This window comes from Geotrypetes seraphini, chromosome 4 (genome assembly GCF_902459505.1).
Source record: "Geotrypetes seraphini chromosome 4, aGeoSer1.1, whole genome shotgun sequence".
Classification (NCBI taxonomy): Eukaryota; Metazoa; Chordata; class Amphibia; order Gymnophiona; family Dermophiidae; genus Geotrypetes; species Geotrypetes seraphini.
In genome coordinates, this window is record NC_047087.1 from 154,984,888 (window position 1) to 155,009,891 (window position 25,004).

The 25,004-nt window shown below is 43.0% G+C and overlaps 1 protein-coding gene across 1 annotated transcript in view; it reads right to left on the reverse strand.

Annotated features, from left to right (window-relative positions):
• The window catches only part of LOC117359305 (tubulin polymerization-promoting protein family member 3-like), a 336,205-nt gene that overhangs the window by 49,719 nt on the left and 261,482 nt on the right, over positions 1-25,004 (reverse strand). Inside the window, exon 2 of the mRNA XM_033941842.1 lies at positions 20,334-20,530. Coding sequence (XP_033797733.1) covers positions 20,334-20,521 — 188 coding nt within the window. The 5' untranslated portion in view covers positions 20,522-20,530. The remainder of the gene's footprint in view (positions 1-20,333; positions 20,531-25,004) is intronic.

Here is a 25,004-nt window from a genome sequence, read left to right on the forward strand (position 1 = left end):
TCATATCTCTCATTTACCCTTCATTTACCCCCTCATTCATTTTACCATCAATTTCCCCCACTCATACCCTTGAAATTCCCAATCCATATCTCCTATCATAATTCCCTGCTCTTCGCTCCAACACTCTCCCCATTCCATCACTAGTCATCCCTATCCTCAGTCATCTTCTACTCTGTGCCCACCCTAGCCCAGCCTCATTTTCATCCTCTGATCTGTCCTCCTGCTTAGTCATCTTCTGCTTTATTTACCTCACCTGTAGTTCCATTCAGTTTCTACTCTGCTCCCCTTCTCCTACCCATATCCTGGCCCATCTACCTTCTGTTCCATTCCCTTCCCCCTTCTTCTTCCCACCTAGTCCTATCCATCTTCTGCTTTCCAGTATCTCCTATTTTGAAGTACCTGTGTGTAAACCGCTGCCCTCCCTCCCTACCTCTTTTCTCCTTCCTCTCCTGGGACACCCCACCTCCATTCTCTTCCTCTAGTGTCAATACACTAAACCTATTAGTATTCTCAACCCTATCCCCCCTTCTTTTCCTCTGGTGTTTCCCCACCTTCTTACTACGTACCATTTCCCATGCACCCTCATCCCCACCCCCACCCTCTCTATCCCCCTCCCCCTGATTTCTGCACCAGCCCTACATCCTGCCCCATCCTTTCCTGGCTATCTTCCTGACCACCCTCCTGATCCTGTTTCTCTTCCTGGCCTCACTCCTGAGGTTCCTCCCCTCCCCCATCATCTTCCTCCCTCCCCTCTTCATCTTCCCGCCACCTGTTATGTGCAGCCTTTGGACACTTGCTGAGCATGTGTCCCAGACATCCACACAAGTTGCACCGAATGAGGTCACACTCCTCCCCAATATGCCCCTTTTCTCCACATTTTACACACATCAAAGTAGGATACACCATACTTAGATGCCTAAATGATCCATTTCGAAAACATACCCTGGGCTGCCCCTTATAAAAACATTGGATGCGCTCTCTTCCAATGTATGCCACCGGTGGAACATGCTGTATCACATTACCCCCTTGACTTAGCTTCACGCTGGCCGTCCATCCACCAGCCCAGACCCTAATTGGGTCCATGATCTTCACTAATGGTTCAACCTGTATGTCAGTTCTGAACTGGGGATGGACTAATTTCTCACCAACACTGTCATTTGCACAAGGTCAGGTTTACTCACAGATAAGGCTTTAAATTCTGCCCACTGCTCCCTCCCCCTCCCCCCTCATATTTTTCCCAAAATAACTCCAAACCCCTCTGTCTCTGGAAACCGATGTCATACTCCGGAACCATTACTGGGTGAATACAGACATACAGGTCCTCAGGGATGAAGCCCAACCTCAGAACCATTCTCAACACCCTGTCCCTTGTTGGCATATTCCCAACCCCCACCCACTTCAACTGAACCACATTTCTTCACTTGAAATTACCACCTCACCCCCACCCCTCCCCACTGCTCCACCCCACCACCATTACCATTCCCTCTACCATCCTCCCTCCTCCCCCCACTCTCCCCTTGTGCATTCCCCCTGCCCCAATCCCCCAGCCACATCTGCAAAAGATATTCCCCTTTTAACCCCTTTCCGGGCACCATGCCCATTACCATCAGATCCCCCACCATCTCCTACTCCCTCCCCAACACCCCATTTACATCCATAGGGACATGTCCTACTTCAAACTGCCTTGCATTCAGTTCTCTCAACTGCAGTTCTTTAGAACAAGGCAAAACTTGCTTTGTCCCTTGCTGCCCTTGCGGCAGCACTGCTCCATCACCTGCAGCCACCTCCTGCTGTACTTCTTTCTGTAGATTCTCAGGTTCCAGCTTCTGACTCCACTCCACTTCTTCCAACACACTGGAAACACCTCTCTGCTGTACTCTGCACTTTGAATTAGGCTGAGTTCCCTCAGCACAGCTCAGAGAAGACTCCACCTCTTTCTCAGTCATATTCTCAATCACACAAACAATTTCACCTACCAGTTCTTGGGAACTCCTCCCCTGAGCTACATTTTGCCCTACTCCCATTAACTGGGATATTCATTGCAGCTAGAGCTCAGGTGTTTCCATTCCCTGCTGCTGCCAAACCACATTCTTCCTCCTCTTCGAAGAATTGTAGCAAGTTACTGGACAAACTATTCTCAGCTACCTGCTGTTCCAGTACTCCCTCAGGTGCTTTTATTAAAGTTTGTGGTAGCTCAAGCTCTGTTTGTGGTTTCTCAGTCCCTGCTTGTTCCACTCTTTGTGTGGCTTTCTTCTTCCTGCGCTCCTTTATCCGCCCCTCCTCCACTCCGGTTTCTGTTGTGACTACACTCTTTCTCCAGCTGTACCAATCCAGGCTGTCTCCCAACTTTTCTCCAGTAGCCTCTGTGGTAACTTTTTCTTCCACTGCTGTGGGAATTTCTTGCACCCCTTTTAACTGTCCTGCTTCTGCACAGGGTTCTTTTGTAGAAACTGCTGTTTGTAATTTCCCCTGGTGTCCCTGCAACCCTGCCATTCCCTCTCTGTTCCGATACACTTCAGGGGTTGGACACATCTTTTGTGATAACAGCCATTTCTGTTATGCAGTTCTCCACCTGCTACTGAAGATATTGCTGTTCCTTCTTATACTTTTTCTTTTGCTCCTCTGGAGCCAGCTTATACAGAGTGGACACCATACATTGTTTCTTTTGTAAGTCCTGCAGCTTTTTTCTCCAGTCCAGCCATTTCCTTAACTGTTAGTATGGCTCTTATGGCCAAATTCATGTCCTTCTCCAACTCCTCCTCCCCACTGAAAATATCCTCCACCACTGGGGCTTTCTGCCTGCCCATCTCCACCTCCAACTCCCAGACCCTTGTTGTACCTTCATGCTCCTTGGTGTCAACTCTGGAACAGGAACCCTTCCTTTAGGAGCTCTGGGGTCTGGCTCTCCTGGCCTCCTCCAGCCTGATGGCCCAGGCTTTTCACCATCTGGTTCCCTCCTTCCTTCCATAGTAGGCCCTCCAAACTGGGACCTTCCCTGGGGCACAGAGCTAGGCCTAGCTTCCACCTTCCACAGGCCTCTGTTTCTCAGTTGCAGCTCTCTCTCCAGCTCCTCTCACAACCAAAGTCACACACAGACTGGTTCTATCTACTGGAGTCTCCGTCAAAGCTCACTCCACCTCATCTAAACCATCCCAGCCCATCCTCAATTGAATGGCCATATACGGGTCACAGACTGTGCAAGTCTGCCCAGTGCAGGCCTTAGTTCTTCAATATATATCATTATTTTGTGATTAGAGATCCTCTGTGTACATCTCCCATGATCACTCCCAAGTCTCGTTCTGCTGTAGTCCTGAATGGAGAAACTTTGACCAAGACTACAGCAGAACGAGACTTGGGAGTGATCATCAGTGCAGACATGAAGACTGCTACTCAAGTGGAGAAGGCTTCATCTAAGGCACGGCAGATGATGGGTTGTATCAAGAGAAGTTTCGTCAACAGGAAGCCTGAGGTCATGATGCCATTATACAGAGCCATGGTGAGACCTCATCTGGAATACTGTGTGCAATTTTGGAGGCCACATTACCGTAAAGATGTGCTCAGAATTGAGTCGGTTCAGCGGATGGCCACCAGGATGGTCTCGGGGCTAAAGGGTCTCTCGTACGAAGAGAATGAGAGACCCGTAGGGTCTCGAGCGTAGGGAGAGGGGAGACACGATTGAGACATTTAAGTACATCACGGGACGGGTCGAGGTGGAAGATGATATCTTTCTTCTCAAAAGACCCTCGAACACAAGAGGACATCCGCTCAAACTCAGGGGAGGGAAGTTTTGTGGAGACGTCAGGAAGTACTTCTTCACGGAACGAGTGATAGAGCATTGGAACAAGCTTCCAGTACAGGTGATCGAGGCCCGCAGTATCCCAGACTTCAAGAATAAATGGGATACCTATGTGGGATCACTCCGGGAGTCATACCAATAAATAGGGTCGCTAGGATATAGACTTAATAGAGCAGGTCAGTAGAGTTAAGGGGGCCAGTAGACTTAAAAGGGGGTCAATGGTATGGGCAGACTTGATGGGCTGTAGCCCTTATCTGCCGTCATCTTTCTATGTTTCTATGTTTCTATCTGTTGAACAGAATACAAAGACATCTGCTATATACATTTCCCAAAGCTAACATATTTCAGTCAAGTCAGTTCCAGTTTCTCTTTTTTTCTGCTTTCCTGTCTTCTGCATTTCTTCCTCTCTCTCTCCTCCAATGTGCAACATGTCTCCCTCTCTCTCATTCTCTCCCATGCTACAAAGGGATTCAAAGAACCACCACTCTACTGCCAAATCCAACATTTCTCTCTCTTGTGCCCTGGCTTCTAATCTATATAGCATATTTTGTCTCTCCGCACCAGACCCATGCACATTTCTCCTTCTATCAACCCTCTCCAACATCATGCTGCATTTCTTCCTCCCTTCCCTCCATGTATCCCTTTCCATCTGTTCCACCCCTCCCTCTCCACCACAACATCCAATATTTCTCCCTCGCTCCTCTCCTCCACTCATGTCCAACAATTCTCCCTATTTATGTTTTAAAGTTTGATCTACTCAGAAAAGACTGCTAGACAATCCAACTCTGTTTTGGATGTAGTACTAAGTTAAGCAATCCCTCATTTAAGACACCCACATATGTCCCTGGTAACAACTTTACTTTTTGTAACTTTGTCCTTTTACTTCTCTTTCTTGTCAGTATCTGCTCTGGTGAAGGACCAGTTCAGATTTGGCTGAAACTGGCAGCTGACAACTTCTAATACCTTTCTTATATTTTTTCCAGCTAAATTTTACCAAGGACTTAAATGAGGCACAAATTAATATCTCAATGCTATGAATCCAAATAGTTCAAGCTACAAATTCCTTTCTATCTGTAAATGAACAATTAGAAGAGGCTAAGGCAGAATTTAAATTTTTAAAGTAAAAATTTTGTAACATTGTCCTTTTGTTTCTCTTTTCTGGTGAAGGACCAGTTCAGACTAGGCTGGAACTGGCAGCTGACAACTCTGATATTCTAACACCTTTTTCTAACTAAACTTCTGCCTGTTCCAGTGCTCAAGGTGAGGGCTTAGTCGTGGTCTTATGATGGCAATGCTTGTCTAACATGCTTAACCTCCACTTTTTCTAGTCTCTTTCCTCCGTAAATGGGAGCATTTCTACATCCAAGATTACACATATATAGTTTCAAGTTTATTATAATATTTGATATAATCACAGTATCCAAATCCAATGCGATTTACAAAATTAAAAGTAGGTAAATTAAAAATAAAAAAATTTACACCAAACAGGGCATTAAAAACAATTATGACGTAAAAACTCTACAGAAAATGAGGGAGAAAAAAAATGGATTAAATACAATATAAAAATAAATGAAAGGGTGGGTAAGGAAACAGAAGGTTAAGGGACGGTACCCACTTAATTTCTACTTAACAGTGTACCTTTGTCCAGATAAGTTCAAGGAAAGAAGTAATGTGATTAAGAAAGATCAGTTAAAGGCATCCCTAAACAGCCAGCTTTTTAGTAAGCCTTTGAATTTAGTAAGTAATTTTTCTTCTCTTATATTTGAGATTAAGAGAGTTCCAAATTTGTGGAACTGTGACAGAAAAGATTATATCCCTCCTTGAGTAAATAATTTTTAGTGAGGGAGTTACCAGCAAGGATTTTTCTTCTGATCTGAGAGATTTTACAGGCGTGTATGGTATTAAGAATCTTTCTAAAAATACTGGGGCTTTATTTACTAATATCTTATGTGTCAGTAAAGCTATTTTATAAGTAATTCTATGGTTTACCGGTAACCAATGATTTTCCATCAGCAGTGGGGTTACGTGATCAAATTTTTTCCTGTTCATAATAATTTTTATTGCGATGTTTTGGAGAATTTGTAATCTACATGTTTCTTTTAAGGTAATCCCTTTGTATAGGGCATTACAATAGTCGATTTTAGAGATGACCAGAGAATGTAATAAAATATTTAGTGATGATTTATCGAGGAATGCAGAAAGAGATCTAATTAATCTTAACCTATAGAAACATGTTCTTACCAATGAACTAATTTGGTCATGGTAAGCAATATAAATAAATGAATCAGACCCCAGTACTGAGGCAGTCATCTGCAGCCTCAAATATGAACATTTTTTATTTTAAGAACTAACAGGGATGATTAACGATGTTATCTTGATATGTCTGTCAGGGGTAGGGAACTCAGGTCCTCGAGAGCCGTATTCCAGTCGGGTTTTCAGGATTTCCCCAATGAATATGCATTGAAAGCAGTGCATGCAAATAGATCTCATGCATATTCATTGGGGAAATCCTGAAAACCCGACTGGAATACGGCTCTCAAGGATTCCCTACCCCTGGTCTATGTTATACGTGATAATCGGAGGGAAACAAGATTCTATGTTTGTCATATGGAAACCGCATAGTTGGATGTGGTATATAAATTTTTAAATAAATAATAAATTTTGAGAAAAAGGTGGATACTATGAAGGTGATTTTACAAAGGGAACATGGTACGATATTCAAAAGTAAATGTTGCACCATTCTCAAGAATTCAGAAAGAAAACAAATAAAAGAAAGTGCCTTTTCATCCAAGGTATATGTAGGAGACTCATTAGCATGAGAAAGGAAAATACTGAACATAAGAATTGCCGCTGCTGGGTCAGAACAGGGTCCATCGTGCCCAGCAGTCCGCTCACGCGGCGACCCTTAAGTCAAAGACCAGTGCCCTAACTGAGACTAGCCTTACCTGTGTAGTAGGATTCAGTTCAGCAGGAACTTGTCTAACTTTATCTTGAATCCCTGGAGGGTGTTTTCCCTTATAACAGCCTCTGGAAGAGCGTTCCAGTTTTCTACCACTCTCTGGGTGAAGAACTTCTTTACATTTGTACGCAATCTATCCCATTTTCACTTTAGAGAGTGCCCTATCGTTTTCTCTACCTTGGAGAGGGTGAACAACCTGTCTTGATCTAAGTTTATTCCCTTCATTATCTTGAATGTTTCGATCATGTCCCCTCTCAGTCTCCTCTTTTCAAGGGAGAAGAGGTCCAGTTTCTCTAATCTCTCACTGTACGGCAACTCCTCCAGCCCCTTAACCATTTTAGTCGCTCTTCTCTGGACCCTTTTGAGCAGTCCTTCATGTACGGCGACCAGTGCTGGATGCAGTATTCCAGGTGGGGGCGTACTCCGGTATAGCGGCATGATAACCTTCTCTGATCTGCTCATGATCCCATTCTTAATCATTCCTAGTATTCTGTTCGCCCTTTTTGCTACCCCCGTGCATTGCGCGGACGGCTTCAGTCTCTTTCCTGGGGGATCTCTTCGAGTACCGCACCAGACATCCTGTATTTGTGTATAAGATTTTTGTTACCGACATGCATTACCTTACACTTATCCATGTTAAACCTCATTTGCCATGTCGCAGCCCATTTATCAAACGTGTTATGTCACGTTGCAGATCTTCACAATCCTTCTGCGTCTTCACTACTCTGAATAACTTTGTATCATCTGCAAATTTAATCACTTCGCTCGTCATACCAATTTCCAGGTTGTTTATATGTTGAAGAGCATGGGTCCAAGCACCGAACCCTGCGGCACTCCACTCGTGATGCTTTTCCACTCTGTTTCCTATCCGCCAACCAGTTTTTTATCCACATGAGTATTTCACCCTCGATTCCATGGCTTGCAATTTTTCAAAGCAGTCGTTCATGCGGGACCTTGTCGAATGCCAGCTCGCCCTTATCTATCTGCCTATTTACTCCCTCAAAGAAGTGCAGCAGGTTCATCAAGCAAGATCTTCCTTTGCTGAAGCCATGCTGGCTGGTCCTCATCAGATTGTGTCCGTCAAGGTGATCAATGATGTGGCCTCTACCATCTTTCCCGGTACTGAGGTCAGACTCACCAGTATGTAGTATCCCAGATCTTTCTTGAAGATTCGCCACTTTTCAATCTTCCGGAATCCTTCCCGATTTGATCGACAGATTGGCTATTAGTTGAAGCAGTTCAGCTATAGCCCCTTTCAGTTCCTTGATTACTCTCTTCTTCTCCACCATGAGTTTCATCTCTTCGTAATTCCCTTTTTGGAAGTTCAGTGCCATGGCCGACGTTCTGGATCGATGTTTTACTCCTGTGTCCAGGTCGAAGCGGATAATAATGTGATCACTGCTTCCCAGCATCCCTTCTACTTCTACACTTTGCACTGGTCTCGTAGTCCATTTAGAATTAAGTCCAGAATTTCATTTCCTCTCGTATTTTCCTTGACAAGTTGTTCCAGGAAGCATCCAGGAACTTGGTGCCGGAGGTGCATAGGTTCCAGTCAATCCCCCGATAATTGAAGTCACCCATGATAACTGCATTGCTTCCCTTGCAGTTGCATTTAATCTTGTCCATCATCTCTCCATCAATTTCTTCGGACTGCCCTGGGGGTCAGTAGTAGATGCTGATCTTCGTTTTCGTTCCTTTTCTTCTTGGAATTTTGGTCCATAGAGACTCTACCTTATTTTTTGTTTCTGGCGTGTTCTCTCTTGTAGACTCAATTTCTTCTTTGATGTATAGGGCAATACCCCCACTTTTTTGACCTACTCTGTCTCTGTGGTATAGCTTGTATACTGGTAGCAAAGTGTCCCAGGCATTTTCCTCATTCCACCATGTTTCCATGACGCCGATGATGTCAAGGTTATTTTTTTGTGCCATAGCTTCCAATTCCCCCATCTTATTTATTAGGTTTCTTACATTTGTGTACATGCACTTGAGCTTGCGGTCTGTTACTTTCTTACAATTTCTTCCCTCTTGTGTCATTTTTGATCAGTCAAGATTTCTATCTTGTCTATGATCCGGGGAGTCTTCCTCGCTATCTTTCTGCACAGTATCCTCTGGGTATACCGGTTCCCAAACCATCAACTCTTGGTCAATTGTCAGCTTTCCCCTTCTTCCTAGTTTAAAAACTTCTGAATTTCCATCTCCGCTGAGGTGGAGGCCATCCATCCTGAATAGCTTGCTCTTCCCCCAGAATGTTGTCCAGTTGCGCATTAAATGGAATCCTTCCTCACACCAGCACCTCATACATGCGTTGACTGCTTGCAGCTCCGTCTGCCTCTTCTCATTGGCCCTGGGTACCGGCAGGATCTTCAAGAACGCTATCCTCTGTGTTCTGGTCTTTATCTTCCTTCCTAGTATCCGGAACTGGTCCTTCAATCCTTCCCTGCTGTAGTTCCTGTTGCTCACATTGTTTGTCCCCACATGGATCACCACCACCGTATCTTCCTCTTCCATACTGTCGATGTGGCTCACTATATCTTCTTCCTTGGCTCCTGGTAGGCAGGTCACTAGCCGATCCTGTCTTCCTCCCGCTATATGGCTGTCGACTTGTCTGATGATGGAGTCACCCACGACGAGCGCTGTCCTCTCTATCTTCTCTTGCCTCTCTAGCCGCAGCCTCTCTATCTTCTCTTATTTCTCCAGCCATAGGTCCATGTCCTCTTTGCACTTCCATCTTCCCTCATCTTCCTTGCACCGGACTCGTCTTCATGTGGATTCCCTCTGCTGTTTCCAGATCTTGCTGTGTCACCCATTTCTTCCTTGTGGTTGTCCTCCAGGTGGTCCTCACTCCCTGTAGGTGCATCTTGGCAGTTCCAGTGTTGCTGGTGATTTTCCACATTGGACATTGAAAATAAATTTTTTTCCTTCTCTATTTTGTCGATTCTTTTCAGTATTTTGAAAGTCTCGATCATATCCTCTCGCAGTCTCCTTTTCTCAAGGGAGAACAATCCCAGTCTCTTAAGTCGTTCCTCATATTCCAAGTTCTCCATACCTTTTATTAGCTTCATTGCTCATCTCTGCACCCTCTCCAGCAGTTTTATATCCTTCTTTAGGTTGGGAGACCAATGTTGGACACAGTATTCCAAGTGTGGTCTGACCATTGCTCTATAAAGCGGCATTATAACTTTCTCCAATCTACTCGTGATTCCTTTCTTTATCATGCCTAACATTCTATTTTCTTTCTTTGCTGCTGCCGTGCATTGTGCCGACGGTTTCAGGGTCCTATCTATCAGTACACCTAGGTCCTTTTCTTGTTCGCTTTTACCCAGAGTTGCACCTGACATTCTATACTCGTGTTCCTTGTTCTTTCTGCCTAAATGCATTACTTTGCACTTTTCCACATTAAACTTCATCTGCCATTTCTCTGCCCATTTCTCTAACTGACACAAGTCACTCTGGAGTTCCTCGCTATCCTTCTGCAATCTGATTGCCCGGCATAGCTTTGTGTCGTCTGCAAACTTGATGATCTCACTGGATGTTCCTTCTTCTAGGTCATTGATGAAAATATTAAATAAGATGGGCCCAAGTACCGAGCCCTGGGGCACACCGCTAGTCACTTTCTCCCAGTCTGAGAACTTCCCATTTATGCCCACTCTCTACTTTCTGTTCTCCAGCCATTTGCCTATCCGTCTTAGTATATCTCCCTCTATTCCATGGCTTTGTAGTTTCCTGAAAAGTTTTTCATGTGGAACCTTGTCGAACGCTTTCTGGAAGTCCAAGTATATTATGTCCACCGGTTCTCCACTATCAATTTGTTTGTTTACGGTCTCAAACAATTGAAGTAAATGATTTCCCTTTCCTGAAGCCATGTTGACTGCCTCTCATCAGGTAGTGTGTATCCAAGTGCCGGACTATGCTATCTTTAATCATCTTTCCAGGGACAGACGTAAGACTCACAGGTCTGTAGTTGCCCGGTTCTCCTCTTGATCCTTTTTTGAAAACTGGCGTGACGTTCGCTATCTTCCAGTCATCCGGTATCTGTCCAGTTCTAATTGATAGGTTAGCAAGTTTTTGCAAAAGCTCTCCGATTTCAACCTTCAGTTCTTTTAAGACTCTCAAGTGAATTCCATCAGGTCCAGGGGATTTGTCACTTTTAAGATTGTCGATCTGGTAGTATATCTGGCAAAGTCCACTTCTACTGTGGTGAGGCTGTCCTTTATTACTCCTTTGAACACTTTCACTGCTTCTGGTATTGTTGCCATGTCCTCCTTCATAAAGACAGACGCAAAGAAGGAATTTAGTCTGTCTGCAATTTGTTTGTCTTCCTTGACGTACCCTTTTCTTCCCTGGTCATCCAGCAGTCCCACCGCCTCTTTTGCAGGTTTTTTTCCTTTTACGTATCTACAGAAGGGCTTGAAATTTTTGGCCTCTTGCGCTATTTTCTTTTTATAGTCCTTTTTGGCATTCCTCACCACCTTGTGACATTTCTTCTGATCATCTTTGTGTTTGTTCCAAGCTTCGGTTGTTTCGTGCGTTTCCATTTTTTAAAGGAGTTCTTCTTTTCTTTTATGGCTTCCTTCACCTCTCTAGTAAGTCTTTGCCTTTAGTTTTCCTTTCTTTGGAAATCCACGGAATGTAGAGATTTTGTGCTTCCGTGATAGTATTTTTCAGTAGGGACCATGCCTGATCTACCGTTTTAACCTTGTTCATCTTTTTCTTGAGCCGTTGTTTCACCATGGCTCTCATGCTATCATATCTTCCCTTTTTAAAGTTTAATGTCGTGGTTAAGGTTTTGATACATTTCCCTTTCCCGATGTCAAGTTTAAAGTTGATCATGTTGTGATCGCTTGTCCCCAGCAGGACCGTGACTTCTACTTCTTTTGTCGGTCCTGTAATGACATTTAGGACCAAGTCCAAGGTGGTGTTTCCTCTCGTCGGCTCTCCCACCATTTGTTCCAGGAAGCAGTCCTCTAGCACTTCCAGGAACTTGGCCTCCTTGCCGCAGTTCGAGGTTCCCAGGTTCTAGCCTATCCCCGGGAAATTGAAGTCTCCTATGATTATTACATTACCTGTCTTACATTCTTGTTTAATTTCCTCTATCATTTCTGAGTCTGTCTCCTCCGTCTGTCCTGGGGGTCGATAGTAAAGGCCAATTTTTGTGTCTGCACCATTGTCTAGGAATCTTGATCCAGAGGGACTCCAGCCTGGCCAGGTGCCAAACCAGGGGAATCCTTTGGGATCATTATAGAATATTGGGCTTTTGATTTCTAACTTGAACCTCAAATGTAAAATTGTCTTAGACATATCTTATGGCTTTTGGACCCTACCTCTGGCCCTGAGGGCCAGGACAAGACACCTTTTCAGTGGCAGACCAAAGAAGATGCATCCAGCCTACACCTGACCTCTCCACAGCAGTGTCTACTCTTCAGATTGCAGTAGGACCCAGGTGGCAGACACGTGGTCTCTGTCAGCTAGATTGGAACATGGACACATTTTGCTTAAGTGACCTTGATGATATTTTGGATTTAAAATGTTTTTTTCTTTTTCTCAGCACTAGCACTGTGACATTTCAAAATATCTTGGTAGCTAAAACTGTAAACTCTACCTTGATTTATTTTTGTAGATTGAAACAAAGCCTCTCAGTCTATACCCCTGCTTGTATTTCTTTTTAAAGGAATGTGTGAAGGAGCCTATGAAGGAGGGAATGTCCTATGAATATAACAGGCAGAGCAATGTGACCAAGTTCTTTTTTGTCTTTTCAGAATTCAAGCAGCCATATTTTGAACATGTACATGACTATCCCAGACCAGTTTTGGCATAGACACATTTTTAATTTAAATGTACTCCAAAAGGAGTGTGTTTATCAGCAACAGAGATAAGGGCACTAGTTTTGTGCCTTTTCTACTTATGGGATGATTATGCTACGAGTATATATTATCTGTACGTTGTCACACAACTATCCCCTGCTCTGGCCAGCAGGCGGTTTAGCTGTGCTGTATTCTTACCTGTCGATGTGGCTTCCCCAGGAAAGAGGAAGGCTCCTGCCCAGGCCACACTGAGGTACGTTTGCCAATAAAGGGAGACACAATTCAGGAATACCTTAATTGTGTCTCCCTTTATTGGCAAACGTACCTCAGGTCAAAATCTCATTCTCAGGCTTTATTGGATAGGGGGTCTGAACACCGTCAACCACCCTCAAGACATGCAAAAGTCAGGCAAAAAGGTAAAAATAAATCATACAGTTGTCAGAATTGTCAGAATGGCTTAAAGTCCAAGTATGGCATACAATTGCATTCCCCTGGATGTTCTCTGCTTAAAGATAGTCCTCTTCACCAGGGTTCAAATAAACAGAAATGCCATGAAAATAAACTTCCAAACAATGAAAGCAAAATTGCATAAACAGCAAGCAAATAAAGCAGCAACCTTTGAAAATAAAGTCACAAGCTTCCCAGCTCCAACTCCGTTCAGAGCTCTGCTTTACAATAGAGCTCATCAGTATCAGCTGAGCTTTCCAACCGTCGGACCACAGCAGGATATTAGATAAGCTGTTAGCTTTACAGAGACTTTATCCCAGTGGCTTCACATGATCAGAAATACAGCTTCTTAAACAAACAACCTCCAGGCAGTCCCAGAGAAAAACAGAGAGGTTTTCCTTCTCTCCCTAATCAAGGATACCTGATCTCGGGTTACAGAGAGCCAGCACACAAATGCAGCTTAGAAAGACAGCTTCCTTGCTTCACTTCCCCTCATGGACTAACCTCCATTCCCTCTGGGTTATAGTCAGCTTCCAGAATCAATTCAGTGGTGTCCATTGCCTCAGCCTTCTCAGCAGCTGGGCTCAGGCTTGGGAAATCCTCTGCCATTTCCATGTCCTCACTGCTGTGGGGCTGAGGAGAGAGACTTCTCTCCTCACCTTCCTGTCTTCTCTGCTGCTCCTGCCTTGGTGTTTGTCTGTCCTCTGTGCCTCCATCCCTGCTCTCCTCTGTGTTATTCAGGGCTCTGCTTTTATGTGTGTCATAGCCCCACCCTCTCTCCTAGGAGCAGGGGGTTGGGCTGGAAATCCCTAGGGAAATAACTCAGGTTTCTCCTAGGCTGATAATGTGAATACCTTGCAGGACTAGGTCTCCACTTCTCAGTAAAAGTCCTATCAGGCTTTCTGGTGTATTTATTCTGATATGGCATTCTGTGCTGAATAACCTTAGGTTTAAACCCTTCCTGTTCTACCTCAATGTCTGAGGGGTAGTCATCCATTTCAATATCCTTACATTTAACCTGGTCAGCTCTCCTGACCAGGGACTATGCTCTGCTTTTATCCAATTCAGGGACAAAGCTGGCTACGGGTTTGACACAATCCCCCTACTTAAAGGATAAATATCCTGAAGACTTTGAGGGTGTCCCGTATTCTCAGGTATTCTGTAAAGAATGTCTACGTTGGTATTAAGCTTTCCTGGGTGGTGTATCTGAAGGATTGTAATGCTAAATACCAGCGTGTCAGATGAGTGTTATTGTTACGCATAGTGTTTAGCCACTTTAAGGTAGCATGGTCTGTGACTAGGGTAAATTCCTTTTCCTGCAAATAATGTTCTAATGTCTGTACTGCCCACTTGACTGCCAGACATTCCTATTTTACTGTGGCATAGTTCCTTTTGTTAGGATGAAGCTTATGGCTAAGGCACAAGACCGGATGTTCAATCCCTTCACTCTCCTGACTTAGGATAGCCCCTAACCCTTTGCCAGAGGCATCTGTTTTTAGGATGAGGTGCTTGTTGAAGTCCAGAGCCTTTAGGACAGGCTGTTTACATAGGCTTTCCTTCAAGCCTTCGAAAGCCCATATGCTGTCTGATTCCCACTGCAGGGTATCTGGACTCCCTTTCTTTAACATATCTGTCAGTGGGGCTGCTTTTGAGGAAAAATGCTGGATAAATCTCCTATAGTAGCATATTAGTCCTAGATAGGCCCGGAGCTGTTTTTTTGGTACATGGCCGTGGGTAATCTCGAATGCACTGGACCTTGTCCACCAAGGGCCTAACTTGCCCCTTCCTACAATGTAGGCCTCTCTTTGGCCTACAAAACATTTTTTGGGTTGACAGTGAGGCCTGCCTCCCTCAGTGACTGCTGCTACCTGCCCCAGATGTTCCTCCCATGATGCCGAATTTATGACAATGTCATCAATATATGCGTCGGCATAATCATGGTGGTCCCTCAATACCCATTGGCATGAAGCCACCGCACAATGTAAGCCAAAGGGCATTCTCCTAAACTGGAACAAACCTTGGGGCATACTAAATGCTGTCTTAGGCTTAACATCATTAGTAAGAGGTATTTGGCAATAGCCTTTTGTTAGGTCTAATGTCCTGAGGAACTGGGTTTGCCCCAACTGATCGAGCAGCTCATTCACTCATTGCATCGGGAACGCATCAAATTGCAAAATTTTGTTAAGCTGTCTAAAATCAATACAAAATCATGGGGTCCCGTCGGCCTTCGGAGCAATGACTATCAGACTGCACCAGGAGTTCTATTACCCCAAGAGTCAACATTTCCTGGACCAATTTGTTCACCAAAGTCTTTTTCCCTTCGGGTAGTCTGTAGGGACAGACCTGGACAACCTTCCCTGGGGTAGTGACAATATCATGGGCAATACCTTGTCTTCCCTGGCATAGTAGAAAACACATCTTTAAAGTGATGAATCATATCCCGAAATGCTTGTGCCTTGGTTAGTCCTGTCCCAATGCTCTCCTTCTCCTCAGTGCCCATATCAGCTATCTGGGGACCCAAGTCATCGTCCCTCCATTGCTGTGTCACCATGGTCAATACCTCCCTATCCTTCCAGGGCTTCAAGAGATTAATATGGTATGTCTGTACCCTGTTCTTATGGTCATTTACCCAGTAGTCTACCTCACCCACTTTTTCTATCACAGTGGCTGGGCCTTTCCATTGAGCTAAGAATTTGTGAGGGTCTGAGGGAACCAGTACGAACACCTGATCTCCCACCTGCAACTGGCGAGTCTTCACACCCCTATCATAGTAAGTTTTTTGATGATACTGATTCCACTCCAGGTGATCCCTACCTATCTTCATTGCAAAATAATTCATGCATAGTTATAGTCTCTCCTGAGTGACGTAATAGTTGTGTGCAGCACACAAAAATGTATCTCTTCTGAATGTCCTACTAAGTACATTTACTTAGTAAGACATTCAGAAGAGATACATTTTTGTACAGGAATATTGTTTCTCTTTTATCAAACATATACCAGTTTACATGCATTAATATTGTCACACAATGTTTCCTTTTCTCTGGATCCCCAGGTACTTGACAGCCAACTTCTTAAGAATACTGTTCAGACTATTTACTGAATAATACCTGGTGTAGCCTTACAACACCAATAATGGGACAATCTATTCCATACCTCTGGTAACCAATGACTCTGTAGACATTCCAGGCTTTATTTCATATGCTGGCATGGTGAACGAGACATTTCACAAGCTGCTGAATTTTACAGAACTCCATACCTATATTGAACAACTTAAGAACAGAAGAACATAAGAAGTTGCCTCCGCTGAGGCAGACCAGAGGTCCATCTCGCCCAGCGGTCTGCTCCCGCGGCGGCCCATCAGGCCCATTGCCTGAGCAGTGGTCCCTGACTAGCTCTATAACCTATCTCTACTCCTATTCCTATAACTTACCTCTACTCTTATCCCTATAACCCATCTCTACATCTATCTATACCGCTCAATCCCTTTTTCCTCTAGGAACCTATACAAACCTTCTTTGAAGCCCTGTACAGTGCTCCTGTCCACCACAGCCTCTGGAAGCACATTCCATGTATCCACCACCCTCTGGGTGAAAAAGAACTTCCTAGCTTTTGTTCTAAACCTGTCCCCTTTCAATTTCTCCGAGTGCGCCCTTGTACTTGTGGTTCCCCTTAGTTTGAAAAATCTGTCCCTATCTACTTTCTCTATGCCTTTCAGGATCTAGAAGGTTTCTATCATGTCTCCCCTGTCTCCGCTTCTCCAGGGAGAACAGTCCTAACTGTTTCAATTTGTCAGTATATGAGAGATTTTCCATACCCTCTATCAGTTTAGTTGCTCTTCTCTGGACTCCCTCAAGTACTGCCATGTCCTTCTTGAGGTACGGCGACCAGTACTGGACACAGTATTCCAGATGCGGCCGCACCATTGCACGATACAGTGGCAGGATGACTTCCTTCGACCTGGTCGTGATACCCTTTTTAATGATGCACAACATTTTGTTTGCTTTCCTTGAGGCTGTGGCGCACTGCGCCGACGCCTTCAGTGTTGTGTCTACCATCAATCCCAGGTCTCTTTCAAGGTTACTTACCCCTAGTAGTGATCCCCCCATTTTGTAGCTGAACATCGGGTTCTTTTTCCCCACATGCATGACCTTGCATTTCCCTATGTTGAAGCTCATTTGCCACTTTTTGGCCCACTCTTCCAGTGTCGTTAGATCCTTTTGGAGATCTTCGCAGTCTTCCATGGTTTTAACCCTGCTGTATAGTTTGGTGTCATCCGCAAATTTAATGACCTCACATTTTGTTCCCACCTCTAGGTCATTTATGACCTAGAGGTGGGAACTCTAGATCCCACCCCTGCGGTACTCTAGGCCCCTGACCCCTGCGGAACTCCGCTTGTGACCCATTTCCAGTCTGAGTAATGTCCCTTTATTCCAACCCTCTGCTTCCTGTCCGCCAGCCAGTTTTTGATCCATCGGTGGACCTCCCCTTGTACCCCGTGGTTCCATATCTTCTTAAGTAGTCTTTCGTGTGGTACCTTGTCGAAGGCTTTTTGGAAGTCAAGGTAAATGATGTCTATAGATTCCCCTTTATCTACCTGGCTGTTTACCCCCTCAAAGAAGTACAATAAGTTTGTACGGCATGACCTACCCTTACAGAAGCCATGCTGGCTCGACTCTAGCTGCCCATTGTTTGCAATGTGTTCACAGATGCTGTCCTTAACCAGCGCTTCCATCATCTTTCCCTGGACCGAGGTCAAGCTCACCGGCCTGTAGTTTCCTGGGTCACCCCTTGAATCCTTCTTGAAGATGGGCGTGACATTTGCTATTTTCCAGTCCTCCAGGATCTCTCCAGTTTTTAAGGATAGGTTGCATATTTGTCGAAGTGGCTCTGCTATTTCGTTCCTTAGTTCCTTGAGTACCCTTGGGTGAATGCCGTCCGGACCCGGCGATTTGTCGCTCTTTAGCCTGTCTATCTGCCTGAGGACATCCTCTTGGCTTACCTCTAGTTTGACCAGCTTAACATCTTGGTCTCCATTTACGATCTCCTCAGGTTCCGGAATGTTGGTTGTGTCTTCCCTCGTGAAGACTGACGTGAAGAACTCATTTAACTTGTCCGCTATCTCTTTTTCATCTTTTACCACTCCCTTTCTGTCTCCATCATCTAAGGGTCCCACTTCCTCCCTTGCCGGTTGCTTCCCCTTAATGTACCTGAAGAATGATTTGAAGTTTTTTTGCTTCCCCCACCAGTCTCTCTTCGTATTCTCTTTTTGCTTTTCTAACCACTCAGTGACACTCCCTTTGGTGTTCTTTGTGCTCCTTTTGGTTGTCCTTTGTTCGGTCTCTTTTCCATTTTTTTGAACGATGTTTTCTTGTCACTTATCGCCTTCTTCACTGCATTTGTTATCCACGCTGGGTTTTTAGTTCTATTTTTTTTGCACCCTTTCCTGAACTTGGGGACGCACAGGTTTTGTGCTTCGTGCACAGTGTCCTTGAATAGGTTCCAGGTTTTTTCTACGGACTCCATCTTCCTTGTATTGCCGTTGAGTTTCTTTCCCACCATTTTCCTCATGGCATCATAATTCCCTTTTTTGAAGTTGAGTGCCGTTGTTGTGGTTCTTTTCACCTTTGATGATCCAATTTCTAGCCTGCACTGGATCGTGTTGTGATCGCTGTTTCCTAGTGGGGCTAATACCGCCACCTCCTTTGCGGGTCCCCCTAGTCCGTTGAAGATTAGGTCAAGAGTGGCATCTCCCCGTGTTGGTTCCATGAAACAGTCCCTCATGACCTCCAGGAATTTGGTCTCCCTCGTGCAGTTAAGATGAGATTGTCTTAAGTTGTGAATTATACCATCACTTTTGAAAATGGACAGTTTGCACAAACTGAAAAAATTTGCTACAAGACTCTCATGTCTCTTGGAACTTTTCTTTGGGTATTTGCCTATTGTTGATCATTATCTTAATTATTGTTCAAATTATTGTTATGATTTTCGTTTGCTGCAAAATGAAATACATTACATCTCTTTACAAGCATTTCCTATAAAGTACCCACTATCTTTTAAGAGAGTTAAACATGATTTTCCAGCATCTTTCTTTGTCACCAAACTAATTTGGCTAATTTGCCACTGTCTACTGCATTGTACACCAGGGTCAGACACAGTATATGGTCTCTTCTGACACCCTCATACCCCCACTCATGGCATCCTGGTACCTTTAGGCCTAAAACCTCCTGAGAAAACTTCCTGCATTCCAAATGCATTGTTCATTCTCTCTAAGATAGATAAGAGGTGGCATATTGGGTTTACCCACTCAGTAGTGATTGCCCGAACTAAGGCACAAGATCTGGACTCAAAATGGGAATTGCTTATCTCTATAGCCAGGGAGATAGACTGTGCAGGTTAATGGGATCTGCTGATATAGCAAAATATGTAATATTGAAGGTAAGAGGCATCATAGAAGGGAAAACTGTCTGTTTACAAAAGAGTTGTGAATGCCATATGGAATGGTACTTCAGGCTTCGTTAAAAAAATGTGGGAAATGTCAACCTTACATTTCTGAATGCTAGCTGTCAGCATTTTCTGCTGGTCTAACCAGAGTGTCAGTAAAGGACTCTAGGATATTATTGAACAATCTGACTCTGGAATGTTAATGTGGATTGACCCTAAAGGCCCCTGACAAGAATACACATATCCTGAGTATTTAGCCAGCCTGGATTTTTTTATCATAAAGATATGTTAACTACAGTACTTGAATGGAACAAAAGATGTCAGAAAGACTGATTACATCTATCATTCCTGTAAGAGTGTCAGACCTTCCTTATCAGTTATGGACCATTGTCTCAAACATGTATGGCAGAGAAAGATGCTGGAAAATATGTACTTAACAACAATAGATATATTTTAGAATAAATCTCAAACCTATAAATACAAGCTAAAAGCCCTCTCTCTCTCTCTGGACTCTCTTGCTTATCTCTCTTTCTCTCTCTCTCTACCTCTTCTCTTACTATTCAGGACCAGATATACACTCATTCATTTAGGGGCACTTGGTCTGTCTATGCTCTGGAAAAAGCCATGTTTCCCTATACACACAAAGAATCAGCTTTAAATCCAACTGCATGCTCTATATTTGTAATATTAAGCCTATTCCTATAAAATAAATACTTTATGCAACCACTCTTGGCTATCATTGTCATTAATTTTACTTCCTGCTGCTCCTTTTAGACACAAAAGATTACATTTGAATTCTACCTCTGACAAATGGCTTTACAGTATATTGTAATAGATGTGACTTTTTGATTATCTGCATATTCTTAAATCTCTACAAATTGGCACTTACTTGACTTTGGAGAAGACAATGTCCACATCTGTGCTGGTGACTGATTTCCCATCAATCACTTTGCAATCCTTGCATATTTTGGCCCAGTTTTTTCCAGTCATTTCATGCCCAGTAGCCTTTGTATCCCCATATACAGAAAATTTTCGAAAGCTATCTTCCAGCACTGTCAATTCAGAATTCTCAGCCATGATTATCTACTGGGAAAATATCAGAAACCTCAGCACATTGTCCCTATGGGTGAGAGAAGATCCTCAAGTATTAAGCAATTCAGCCCTATATATAGATGGAAAAAGGAATCAGAAATATTTCCCATTGCATATTAGGTGCCACTGACCTGATTTAAAGCAATTTCAAAGCATATATTGATAGGTTGCCTACACATATCACATCCTTTGAACTGCAGGAGGTCTTTGACAAGACACAAGAACTATGGTAAACAGTAGCAGTACCCTGGCTTAGAAGCGAGGTTCATTATTTTCATGGTATAACAGTATGTACAAAACTAATATATCATATACAACCACTTCTGCTAACTCTGAATTACACCACTGCCATAAAGTGCATAAAGAAGAGAAAAAGAAGGTCAGATGTTGACTTCTTATAAAGCATTAACAAGCTCAAACTTTCTCATTCACCAGTCCAAAAAACTCATCTATTATGCATTTAACATTTCATATGCATTTCATATGCATGCATTATTCAAAAAATAAATTAAATAGAACTAAAGGCACTAATTTTCATATATCTAATTTTCATATATCTATATATTTCATATATAGGTGCCTTCATTTGCATTAATTGATGCATCAGTGATATTCTTAATAGCAGCTTTACATGGTGATCCTCAGTGTACAAAACTAAGCCATTTGGAGGTATTGCCCCCGAGAGAAACGACAAGAGCAATACATTCTACGTGGGACTAAGTTCCATAAAGACAATGCAGATTACTAAAAATGTACTGATTCCAATGGGAATCCTTAGGTGGTTGTCATTATGTGACTGGGCTGAACAGTATACCCGTCACATATCCATACCCCCAGGCACCTTTGTTCACTGTAAAAACAAATACAGGTTACACATACATGCCATATTCATTCTCTTTAAACTCCCCAACCTGGTCGTCCCAAATCCTCCCTTGATTCCATCTTTCCAGATCTCCAGAGTCCTTCCTTTGATCCTGCATTAACCCTCCAGGTTTTCGGCAAAGTTCAGTACCATTGCCGGTACTGCTGGTTGCCATCATCCCTCCGCCAGACTGCTTTTCAGTCCTTTGGCCAATGCTCTCCAGGTCCTTCGACTCTCCCAGCTCTCTGTCGCTCGGTTGTATTATCCGGCACACATGCACTGAGGGCTCTCCCAGCCCCTAATAATCACATTGAATCACTGACAAGACAGGGAAAATGGTAAGCAGGATTAATTGGAAACAATCCACAGATACATGAAATCCCACAATAGAATGTATGATAGGAGAAGGGTGAAGGGTCTCAGAAACCAGCTTGACCAGAAACATTAATGTGTGATGTCAAGAATGAATGGTTGAAAGTCTCACTCATTGACCCTTATTTCTACCTCCTCCTGTTGCTAAACTAAAATCTTATTGTCAAAAATATATTTATATTGGTATGGTATTTTACTTTAATTATTTAAACAGTAAGAGATCTTCACTTATCTTTAATATGCAGAATATCTAGCCTGCCCTGATGGGACCCATTTCACTATCAAAAGGGAGCAATGTGCGTAGTGAACCCGGTAATGATTTAATACCAGAGAAATAATAGGAGTTGTTTTAAAAGTGATGATTTTCATTAATTATTTTTAAATGGAATTAGAAATATTTAAAACTGAATCATAGTTTTATGTAGAGCTAGAACACAGTTTAGGGGTGTATATTGTACATTTGTAGTGGTGTTTCCTTATTTGCACCTGAAGGTTAGGCCTCTCTGACATCATCAAGCCTGAACCATTATTTGCAAGAAATCATTCCAGCCTGAACCTGCAAGAAGAGAAAGAAGAAAACATTTTTGTTGTTTCTGCCTGATGCCTTCTGGGTATGTACCAGAACTGTATTTTAGTCAAGGACATCCAGCTATGCCCATGTGAATTTTGGGGGAGGCATACTATCTATCGAAGGCGCCTGTGTCTCCTAGCCTGTACGAGACTTTATACAGAAAGGCTATTCATCTAAGTTCTGTTTCTGGATTGGTCCAGAGAAGTCATCTGACGAGATCCAAGTGAAAAGGTGCTAATTATAATTTAGTCTGTGTTCGGATGTAGGTGAACTCGCATCTCATCACAGGTGTTCTCCACGCACCTCTTTTATAATAAAAGTGAATCGGTCCTTAAACAGATCTGAATTCCATCACATCAAGGAAACCTTTGCTGCCAACCTAAATTATAGCTGCACCAGTGGCTGATGAACTCTTGTTCCTGTAACAGAAGGATTTCTATATCTGCTAAGCTGAGGAGAGACTTCTTCCATTTCACCTGATTTTGTGCCAAGGCCTAATTGGATGGTAAGAATACAGAATTCTATTATCTTATCAGCTGGGGTTAGATAAAGTATCCTATTGTGATATAGGATAAGGCTTGTAAAGCTACTCTTGGTGATAACTGTAATAGATTGCTGCTAATCAGGAATTGTTATTATAAGGAACTGTTTAGTGTTTGTAAGAATTAGTTACGTATTTATCTAGCAAGTGTGTTGTGATAATTATGTACTGAGTTTCATATCTGTAATCGGATATTTTGTGAACAATAATTAGATATTGCTGCTGGCTTGTGAATTATATTTTTCTATTTTCATAATAAAAGTATTTCTCATTAGCCTTGGTCTTGTGCTGTGTAAGTAGGCAAAGAAAGCTGAACCTGGATGAGATATTATGGTCTTCCCTAGAAACTAACAGGCATATATTTGTGTATGTAACTGATTAGTGGACCGTAAATCTTTCTACACACTTTAAAAAAATTCTTTCTATTAAATCTTTTAAATTAGTATTTTCACTATTTGCAGAACATCCAGAGAACCCTTGACAAAGTCTTTTGATGGCAAGGATAGCGGATCATAGTTTACAAAGGATGGTAAAAATATAATATGACAAAACGGTAAATATAGTATTACAAAGAATGGCTAACATAGTATGACATGACTAGAAAAAATGGTTAGGCATGCGTGCTTGAGGAAGCATGGAACAGCAGACAAGGCATGAGAGATTGACGCATTGCCGACATAGCATGGCATAGTATGTTAAATATGGCATATACTAAAGTATAGTAGAACAAGGATGGCAAATAGTGTGACAGTGTGGTAGAACATTGTATGACAAAACATGGCATAGTCAGACATAGGATTAGGCATATCAGTGTTTGAGACTCGAGTCAGTGGAGAGTCAGGCCTTTGTCAGAAGGTCTGGGGAATTACTTGGGAGATATGGTCAGAGAGCGAAAGGTCACCATCAAGGATCACCTCTTGGCTGCATACTTTGTCTTTGCCCATCAGGGTGGTCAATTCCCATGAGATCGATGCGCGGGCGGTTCAAGGTCACCTCTCTGTATCTAAAGGAGTTTGGTTTTTTCCGCATTTACCTGTGTCTTATTTTGGGTCATCCAGTTTTTTTATTTCTGAAAGGCAGTCATGTAATTTGGAGATTCGAGCATCTTGGTATGAGCCTAGTGGTAGGTACAGTATGGCATCAGCAAACAAGTGGATCTTTATTTGATATTTTAAGGTGATGTCCATCAACGGTCTGATATAGAGGTTGAAAAGCAGAGGAGACAGGAGGGCCTGTGTGGTACTCTATATTTTATTGGTTTAGGCTGTGATATAATGCCCATGAGCATCCGCCGCCCACCAAGAGCAGTGCAGCCCAGCGCTGGATTGTTGGAACAATTTCTGTGCATCTTCTGCCTGGAAGCAATGAGTCGGGGCTGCAGCAGCTGGAAAGCTTGAGCTGATATCTGTCCCATCTAGACTTTTGCCGTTGTTTTTCAATTTTTTATTACAGTTTATGAATTATTTTAAATTTTATTCCGTTGTTTTTACCCCTATTCTTTTTATTTTATTAACTGAATTCTATTGTTTAACGGTTCCTCCCTTCTATTCCTTTTTACATATTACTTTAATTCATTCAGATATCATTTACATAGATGGTGCTCCTATCTATGAAATATTCTACATACTTCTCTCCTCTCCGCTCCTTCTTGCCCTCCATAGTCCTCCCTACCCTCTTCTAACCCCTTCCTCTGTAATGTCGCCTACAGCTTGTACAGGTATGTGTGATGCACAAATGGAAGAAATAAAATAAAAATAAAAAATAATAGATTTTAGTAGGATGAAATTTCTAATTATCGCCCTATTGCAAATATCCCTTTCATGGCAAAACTTACTGAGAGGCTTGTATTCGAACAACTCTCAGACTTCATTGAATCAACCAATGTACTCCATCCCCACCAAACTGGGTTTCGAAAATTTCATAGCACTGAATACTCCATGATAGGTTTAACCAATAATATTCACTACTTTCTTGACCACCATAAATCCGTAGTTCTAATCTCCCTAGATCTAACTGCCGCTTTTGACACCATAGACCATGACTTATTAATCGATCGATTAGAATCAATTGGAATCACAGACCAAGTTTTAGCATGGTTCACCTCCTTTTTGTCTAGCCGTTC